This window comes from Nematolebias whitei, chromosome 12, assembly GCF_014905685.2.
Source record: "Nematolebias whitei isolate Nwh7 chromosome 12, NemWhi1, whole genome shotgun sequence".
Taxonomy (NCBI): Eukaryota; Metazoa; Chordata; class Actinopteri; order Cyprinodontiformes; family Rivulidae; genus Nematolebias; species Nematolebias whitei.
This window is the reverse complement of record NC_056509.1, coordinates 15,993,682-16,003,858: the sequence shown is the minus strand read 5'-3', so window position 1 is coordinate 16,003,858 and position 10,177 is coordinate 15,993,682. Positions and strand designations below refer to the sequence as shown.

Genomic DNA, 10,177 nt, shown 5'->3' with positions numbered 1-10,177 from the left:
GGGGTGGATAGACAAAGTTTTCCTTAGTTTACACATTTCCCAATAGAAATTGATATGTCGGCCTGTTTCGAGGCCAACCGGAGGAGTCTGATTCAGACAAGCCACAATTGTTGATTTATTCAGGTAGACTATATGGCCAGATTAGGGTGCATTCTACTGGTCCGTGCTTACGAGCCTCTTCAAGGTCGTTTCATGCTGACGAGTCCCAAAGCCGCAGGTGGCCTGTGATTCAAATCACTTCCATCTTACGGTTTAGCTCATAAATCAGCTGCAGTGTTATAGTCAAGACCGCCTAACCCAAGACCAAGTCAAGAACAAGACTTTGGGGTCCAAGACCAAGTCAAGACCAAGACCTCAAGTCTTGGAGCTCAAACTTTTCACAGATTATTGGTCTTATTCTATACTGTCACGACAAAGTGACAGTTTTAACAAATATGTAAAAAAAACAAATGTAACGCTTATAAAAACATTTTTTTATAAAAGTTACATACTGCAACTTTAAGTTTGCTTTTGAATGAATGTATCATCTTTTATAAATTTTCAAAGCTACATAAAGAAATCAGACATTCAGTGATTTTTGCACAATAATTTTCATGTCATGTGACCCACAGACTGATTTTCTAATTTTACATAATTTATTTTCAAAAATCAAGGTTTTCGCTCAATAACCAATTAGAAAATGCTTTAAAATGTGAAATAAATGATGATGTCTTTTGTGTCAGGTCTATTAGAGTAGTTGAACGTTAGTTTTGTGTCAGTGGGTCAAATGATGTAAAAGATATTAATTTTTGTTTCTGAAGAGTGTTTGGTTTGGTAATTTGTTGACGATCCCTAAGTGAACCATTACTTCTCGGAGGAGGGGCAGACTGAGCACAGCTGACTGAAATCAGACTGCCTGCTTCGGATCGAATGAGAGGAACACACCACTGAAGCCACAGAGCTCCAATGTCCAACGTAAAACTAACTTCACCGCAGTAGAGAACTGAGGTTCCAACATAGCACTAACAGTTCAGAAACAATTTGAAATGAGGGAAAATACCTTTTTATTAACTGATTAAGTTGAGTTTTAGACTGCTTATTGCTAGTAAATCTATTCTGACCCAAAGTTCAGCCGTGACTGGTTCTGAATGAGGCTTTACAGCAGATAGCCGCTCCCCTCTTTTCAAGGTACTGAGCGCTAGTGCAGAATCTTTTAGTGGTACGCAGTACTGGACAGTACCAGTTTACTTTCACCCCTGATCGCAACTTTACGTTTTGTTGTCTGTATTGCTCTGTTGGTACAGAACCGCGTGCGAGTGAAAGATGGTGGACGTGATAGTGGTAACAAAAACATGTCTTTAGCAATGAGTTACGTTATCACTTGGATTTGAATCAGTACGGTTTGTATCCAATAAAAACAAAGATGTTAACAAAGAAACTGGACAATATTCTGGCAATTTAGTGATATTTCCACAGCTGTGATCTTGACTGGTCTTGAAATAAAATCCAGAGTCCGCAATGTCTGAGACCAAGACAAGACCGAGTCCAAATGAGGTCGAGTCCGAGACAAGACCATCAAAAAGTGAGTCAAGGAAACACACAACACAAAACTGATTCTTTCCCCAACAGCTTACTCCAAAGTGGAAACAAACCAGTTATGTTGGTGCTGATGAAGCCTTCTGGATGGAAGGTGAAACGTTTCAGCACAAAAAAAAACAAAAAACTGTCCAGATGACCTGACTGAAAATTGTTGGATTGTATACCTGGATTATTGAGCATGGACTTTGATAATTTAACATTATTTATCTGAGGAGCAGACTGCTTTGAATTTAACTCCATCACAGAACTCTCATCTTGAGCAAGCATGAAGGTGACAGAGGAAAGGAAAAACTCCCTCATGAGGAAGAAACATTTAGCAGAACCAGGTTCAGGACAAGCAACCAGCTACTTCAACCAGCTGAGATTGGTAGGACCAGATGCACAATGGCAGGTCAAGAATCACATTAAGAAAGAAATAGCATCAAATGAAAACTATTCAATTTTAAAAATTAATTTAAGTAAATGAGGTCAATTTGTCCTCTAGTAGTCGAAGCTTAAAGCAGCATAACAAGCCAACTCTAATTATAAGATTTATCAAAAAATAAAGTCTTAAGCCCAGTCTTAAAACTGGACAATGTGTCAGCCTCATGGACAGAAACTGGAAGTTGGTTCCACAAGAGCGGAGCCTGATAACTGAAATATCTTCCTCCCATTCTGCTCTTGGAAACTAGGGACCGCGAGTACCGTCATTTTCTCTGTGTAAGTCACAGTTTTTTGCATAAATTAGCATGCCTGCGACTTATACAGCAAAGCGACTTATTTATGTTTTTCCCCCCATATTTATAAACCATTTTTGGCTGACATCTGACAATTTCATTCATTTTGACATGGAAAATATTGAACACTACCATTTTTCAGTAGTGCGGCTGTGGCTGAGTGGTTAGAGCAGTCGTCCTCCAATGCAAGAGTTGAAGGTTAGAATCCAACAGCAGTCACATGCCGAAGTGTCCTTGGGCAAGACACTGAACCCCTCATTGTCTCTGTGTGTCCCATCAGTGTATGAATGTGATAAAGCTCTGATTATTCTCTTTAGAATGATTTGTTCAATTAGCTTTGTAGAGATCTAGTAGAGTGCTGCATGAATGGGTAAATGAGGCACATATTGTATTGTAAAGGGCTTTGAGTATCTCGATAAGATAGAAGGGCGCTATATAAGTACAGTCCATTTACCATTTTCAGTCACTAGAGGGCCCTCGACTAATATGGCAAGCCAAGTGTCTCATTAATAAGTAAAAGTGGCTATTAATGAGACACTTGGCTTGCCATACCAAGCCACCTTCGTCTCACTCTCGAACTCCTGGAGCAAATACAGGGGTGGAGGCCTCCGGGTTCAACTGTCCCCCTCTTACAATGCTGTGATTGCTAGTATCACTCAGCCCTCTGTGAATAGTAAACAGCCATCAGTGTGCTAATGATCCATTGTTAGGCTGATGGTCCTTCTTGAGCATGTGATCAGCTGGTTTTGGTTGTCAGCAGCAAAACTGGTTGATCCACTCTGAGAAGGTGCTATTTAAGAGACTGAACTGAAAACAGCACCTCAGACTGAGGAAGTCTCTTGGATGAGAGACGAAACGTTTCTATATTTTTTTGCTTTTTTTTATTTATTTTTTTTTTTTAAATTTATTGTCCAGAGGACCAGATTGAACTTTTTTGGATTTTTCTACCTGGATTATTGAGCATGCATCAGGATATCCTGGAGCAAATGTCAAATCAGTTGCATTTTGACGTGTCGCCCAGGTGAAATGCAACTGATTTGACCTTTAAAGTGCATTTATTAAGGAAAAGTTAAACGGAGACCAAACCAAAAATGTCCATGCTCAATAATCCTGGAATACAATCCACCAATTTTCAGTCAGATCATCTGGACAGTTTATTTTTTTGCAGAAACGTTTTACCTTCCATCTGGAAGGCTTCATCAGTCAAGTAAACACACAACAAAATTGATTCTTCCCCCAAACAGCTTACTCCAAAGTGGAACAAACCAGTTATGTTGGTGCTAATAAAGCCTTCATGAAGCCTTCCAGATGGAAGGTGAAACGTTTCAGCAAAAAAAGAAACTGTCCAGATGACCTGACTGAAAATTGTTGGATTGTATTCCTGGATTATTGAGCATGGACATTTTTGGTTTTGAACCAGTTTGACATGACTGTCAATGAGGAAAAGGACCGGCACAAGAGGAGGGGGCATGCCAAAGACACCATCTTAGCACCAACATAACTGGTTTGTTCCACTTTGGAGTAAGCTGTTTGGGGGAAGAATCAGATTTGTGTTGCGTTACTTGACTGATGAAGCCTTCCAGATGGAAGGTGAAACATTTCAGCAAAAAAAGAAACTGTCGAGATGACCTGACTGAAAATGGTTGGATTAAAAGGAGACACATCTTTGCTATAATGTTGAGCAAAGAAATAATTGTTTTTAGGTGTTAATCTTGTTAAATTCTTGTTAAAGTCCTCCTGTGCACGCTCCCGCGGTCGCCATTTGGCAGCCAACCAATTTTTGGCACAACACTGGCCCATATATCCAGATTGTCAGCGGTGATGCATAATACTGTAGATGTGACTTATATGGCGAAGTGACGTATTTATGTTTTTTCCAACTTTATTAGACACTGTTTGACTGATGCGACTTATACGGCAGCAAGTACAGTAAGCCTGCAGTCAGAGTGAAGTGCTCTGTTTGGAAAATATGAAACAATAAGATCTCGAATATAAGATGGAGCTAGGTTGTTAAGAGCTTTGTAGGTTAGAAGTAGGATTTTGAATTCTATTCTGGACTCGACATGGAGCCAGTGGAGAGAAGTTAAAACTGGAGATATGATCTCTCCTACTAACTCCACTACTACTAATGGGCATGTTGGATAACTAAAGCTGTATCTAACTGGGATTGTTGAAGATAAAGTTTGAGCAGCATTTGTGAGGGAGTCTCCAAAGTGTCTCGAAATGTTCTCTTTTTTTTTTTTTTTTTTTCCCCTGCTTGAGTTGCAGGGCCTTACTCATGTTGCTGAAACTTTGAACATGTTTCAGAAATTTTCAAAATTTTTCTCTCAAAGTAGTTGCAAAGTCGATGCGAGAGTCTACAACCATTTACAATTTAGTTTTTGTAATTCTGGAGCGCTAGATGCTTGACTGCTACAAGATGTAGCTAAATTATTACACATTACTAAGTGTTCAACATTTGCCAATTTTGGCCCACTCTTGGCCCTTGAGCAAGGCCCTTAACCTCCATCCAGCATCTCCCTGGCCTGCCTTAGATAGCAGCCCTCTGCTCCACACAGAGGGCTGTGGTAGCTCAGGCATCTGTGGCAGAGTCAGCAAGGGCATCCGGCGTTAAAACAGTTGCCAAGTCTTGGTGTGAGTTTGCTCTCTGTAGCGGCTCCTGAAAAAGGGAATAGCCAAAAAAAAAGAAACAGTGTCCAACATTTGCAGCTCAGTGAGACACTGGCTTTATGAACTAGAGGATGACATTTTTTCAGGAGTACCGCGGGTCACGTGATTCCGGCCACGTTCCGGCGGGACTGGAGTCAACCTCATTATAACTCACGTGACCAGGACGTGACTGGACTGAAAGCTAACGGGAGCAGACATGAGCGGGAACGACCAATAACCGAAAAATGAAAATGAAACAAACAAACAAAACAAAACAAAAATGGGCACAGCTATTTTGTAGTTTTCTTTCAGTAAGCCTTCACTTTAACACAAGTCAAAAGAACTACATTTCCCAGGAGTCAACTGTTCCAACCGTAGCTTTTCACCAAGAGGGTGCGGTACCGAGTAACTGAAAATACTTTGCAACGCAAGGTAAGAAATAACTGTCTGTCTATTAAACTCACAGAACGGACAGGAAAGTGTCAAATAACCCTGAACTTCATGAGAGTTGTGTTGGTGCTGTGCTGCTTTAAACGTCTCAGCTGCAGTGAGGAGCTGCGGGGAGTCGGACTTGGTTTACCATCAGTAAATGAACAGACTCAAACAGTGCATTTTTCTCCACCATGTCCATTTAATTTAAAAATTATGCTCTGCTTTGTTATGTGGGTTTTTAGATTAAAATCTTTATTATCTGTTGCTGTTTGTAATGTAAAAAAAAAACCCAAACTCTTCCTGGTTAAAGTGCATGCATTCTCCGGTAAAAATATTCCTATTTTTATATTGTGACGTCCCGCTGGATACTGAAATCGAGGAAAAACGTGACTAACCATCACTTGATTGTGTAAATAGTTACTGTCAACTGTAACCATGCCAGTACAACAACAAACTCGTTAGTGAAAGCATTCTCCGGTAAAAATATCCCAGTTTTTATATGAAAGGCTGGTTGCATATATACAAACCGGATTCCAAAAAAGTTGGGACACTAAACAAATTGTGAATTAAAAACTGAATGCAATGATGTGGAGATGGCAAATGTCAATATTTTATTTGTAATATAACATAGATGACAGATCAAAAGTTTAATCTGAGTAAATGTAACATTTTAAAGGAAAAATATGTTGATTCAAAATTTCAGTGTCAACAAATGCCAAAAACGTTGAGACAAGTAGCAATAAGTGGCAATTAGGTCAATTGACAACATGATTGGGTATAAAAAGAGCTTCTCAGAGTGTCAGTGTCTCTCAGAAGCCAAGATGGTAAGAGGATCACCAATTCCACCATTGTTGCGCAGAAAGATAGTGCAGCAATACCAGAATGGTGTTATCCAGTGTAAAATAGCAAATACTTTTAAGTTATCATCATCAACCGTGCATAACATCATCAAAAGATTCAGAGAATCTGGAACAGTCGCTGTGCGTAAGGGTCAAGGCCGTAAAACTCTACTGGATGCTCGTGATCTCCGGGCACCTCAAACAGGAATGCCACTGTCAAGGAAATAACAGAATGGGCTCAGGAATACTTCCAGAAAGCATTGTCAGCTAACACAATCCACCGTGCCATCCGCCGTTGCCAGCTGAAACTCTACAGTGCAAAGAGGAAGCCATTCCTCAGCAAGCTCCACAAGCTCAGACGTTTGCACTGGGCCAGGGGTCATTTAAAATGGAGTGTGGCAAATGGAAGACTGTTCTGTGGTCAGATGAGTCACGATTTGAAGTTCTTTATGGAACACTGGGACACCATGTCATCCGGACCAGAGAGGACAAGGATAGCCCAAGTTGTTATCAACGCTCCGTTCAGAAGCCTGCATCACTGATGGTATGGGGTTGCATGAGCGCTTGTGGCATGGGCAGCTTGCATGTCTGGAAAGGCACCATTAATGCAGAGAACTATGTTCAGGTTCTAGAACAACATATGCTCCCATCTAGACGTCATCTCTTTCAGGGAAGACCCTGCATTTTTCAACACGATAATGCCAGACCACATTCTGCAGCAATCACAACATCATGGCTGCGTAGCAGAAGGATCCGGGTACTGAAATGGCCAGCCTGCAGTCCAGATCTTTCACCTATAGAGAACATTTGGCGCATCATAAAGAGGAAGGTGCGACAAAGAAGGCCCAAGGCGATTGAACAGTTAGAGGCGTGTATTAGACATGAATGGGAGAGCATTCCTATTTCTAAACTTGAGAAACTGGTCTCCTCTGTCCCCAGACGTCTGTTGAGTGTTGTAAGAAGAAGGGGGGATGCCACACAGTGGTAAAAATGGACTTGTCCCAACTTTTTTAGAATTTGTTGATGCCATGAAATTTGGAAACAACAGATTTTTCCCTTAAAATGATACATTCTCTCTGTTTCAACTTTTGATCTGTGATTTGTGTTCTATTCTGAATAAAATATTAGATGTTGGCACCTCCACATCATTGCATTCAGTTTTTATTCACAATTTGTTTAGTGTCCCAACTTTTTTGGAATCCGGTTTGTATTATAATAACTGTTTAAATTTTAGATTTAAGATATGATGTGTACAATTATGTTGTGTTAAATTTTAGGCCAAGAGTTGATTTTTCTCAGTTCATTTCTTCACACCAGGGGCGATTCTAGAAGCCCTTTATAGGGGCCTTTGCCCCCCAGTGTTGACAATGGCTCTTGGCTTGAACCACACAGTGTGTATTAGCATTCAAATTATTGTAGGGGGGACATATTGGTGTGAGGTCTGTGGGTCCTCTCCCATAACTTTTTGAATAAAGTAGCTGCTATTTCCTGCATTCTGGTGTATTTTAACATGTTTTAAAACGTCTATGTTTACCTACATAAGTAAATACTTGATTCAATAATTGTTTTAGAAAGCATGGCACAAGAAGTAGCACTAAGCTTTTTATATGTCTTTAATTTAATTTAATTTAATTTTTCTACCCAACATAGGAGGCTGTTAGCTCTGGAAGCAAGCTGTTAAACAGCTTTGGACACAAAGACCCTTGTCACACACTTCAAAAGAGCAGGTAAGATATATAAAATCTTGCAATCTCTGCCTGGTGAGGCTGCTTAAATAATTATAAAATATGATAAGTGAAATAAATAAAGAAAAATTGAGCTACTGTAATTTATAATTGCAAATGTCACATTTTCTTGACTTAATTTCAATTGTAAATCTCTTGTTTTTGATAAAATATTTTTTTCCAAAAGAAAGGCCAACAAATTGCAATTTGTAGTCATGGTAACCCTATTTTGACTTGTGCACTGTCTTCTTTCACTTTTAGGTTACACAAGGCTCTGGACTGGTCCAGCTGTGGAGAGACGAGGTGGAACACCAGACCTGCAATGATCCAGTCTGTAAATGATGCTCTGAAGTCTGGGAAGATGCACGACATCATGCTTCGCCCAAACGAGCTCGTTACCTCGACCACATAGACTGAACTTCTTGAGGACGTCGTCCAATGTATAATAATGCCTTTAAACATTTTTATTTGTTGAGTTCTCTGCTTGGTACATTATTTTTCTTTTTTTGTTTGTTTGTTTAAACAATTTTAAACATGACAGTAATGTCACTGTTTAAAGGAAACAATTGCTCAATAAATTTGTAAAATGCAACTTGTTGTGTTTGGGTTCTTTCATCTAAGGTAGACATGGTATGACCCATGTACTGGTTTTGATTTTTTGTTTTTACTGTAACTGACCTTCAAAAGATCTAGAAACAGGGACTCAGCAGCTGATCCTCCGTAGAAAAATTATATGGATTACAGGCCATGTATTATTTGTTTTATGATATTTAGTGAAGGTTTTTGTTTGGATTAAGGAAATAAATGTCTCCATTTCACCACAGATGAACTGTTCCTGTTGCCATATCTTTTGAAATAAAACTGCACAACACAAAGTAATTTAAACAGGAATGGATAGAAGATAAAATCAAATTCAATGTATTTCCTAAAAATTAAATGAAGATTTATGCATTTAGTTTTGTTTGTTTTATAGAAAGCCAAATGGCCCAGTAGAACAAAACTTTGTTCGATTTGCCCTAGAAGATTTGGACAGATGAGCAGGGTGGACGAGTCCACTGTTGGAGACTTAATGCTACCTTTGATAAAACTGTTTTCTCTGTTAGCTCCAGTGGACATATGTTTGTGTTGTACCTGGGGAGCTGTCCAAATGAACCACAAAGTAGTGGTTGGAGATTCTGTCGTCTGCCATGTTGGAACCCCCACAGCTGTGGAGCTGAGTAGCCTCAGGGCTGCACTCCTGTTCAGAAGGCAGCATGGTGTGTTCAGCCTTAGCAGCTATTTTTCGACCTTCAGCTACAGAGGAGGATCGCTGCAGCTTCATGGTGCTGAGGTCTTCGATGCAGTGGTCCTCCATGTTCTCCAGTTTAGACAGACACCAGCTCTTTAGCTCATCAACAAGACACACCTGTTTGAAGGAAACAGAACTTTTGTTGATTGTGGTTATAATTATTACATCATATCACATTTGCTTGTCTATAACCAGCAGACACCAATTTATATAGAAGGCATTTTGAACCAGTGAGAGATTCTATGGTTTAAATGGGCTTGAAAATGTAAATATCACTTTTTAAAAAGGAAAAAAAAATCTAAAATTTTCTTGTTATACTGTTTACAAAACAGAGCATATAAACTTGATGTAGTCTTTATCAGGGTCTAAAGTTAAAGTTGTAGTATGACATATCCTGAGATATATTCATACATTAAACGGGTTCACTCATCTTTCTGGACTGTGTTATGTTCGTGCGTTGAATTCAACAGAAATGTAACGTGAGACGTCATTTTTCTTTGACCCATCAAAATGAATGCGGTCATTTATTTTACAGAATCAAAGTTTAACATCAAACATTTACATTAATTTGGCAGAATATGAAAACAACAACATAATTAATCAGCTTTTACAACCAGGAAACCATACGGCCATGGTTTTCCGTTGTTACACCACAGACATTAATGAAAACATCTGGATTAATTTTCTAGCAGATAGGAGAGTTAAAGATGGAAAGATGAAGTTTATCTGAGAGAGATGTGTGAGGGAATTTGTCTGTTTTAACCAGAACAGCACGCTCCATTGAAATCAGCTTGGCCAACGGTACGCTTGGTCGAAATAGAACTTTTACCTTGCAGACGATAGCTTCAGCGTCGGTGTAGAGCTCTTCTTTTGACTTTTTTCAGCGTCTCCGTGAGAACAGCTAAAAACCTTAGGAGTCGTGTGAGGTTATCCAAACAGAAGTTATAATTC

The 10,177-nt window shown here is 39.4% G+C and overlaps 1 protein-coding gene across 1 annotated transcript in view; it reads right to left on the bottom strand.

Moving 5' to 3' along the window:
* The window catches only part of ankrd6b (ankyrin repeat domain 6b), a gene marked incomplete in the record, with an annotated part of 167,747 nt that overhangs the window by 1,567 nt on the left and 156,003 nt on the right, over positions 1-10,177 (bottom strand). The window contains 1 exon segment of the mRNA XM_037685720.1: positions 9,070-9,343. Within this exon segment, the coding sequence (XP_037541648.1) occupies positions 9,070-9,343 (274 nt within the window).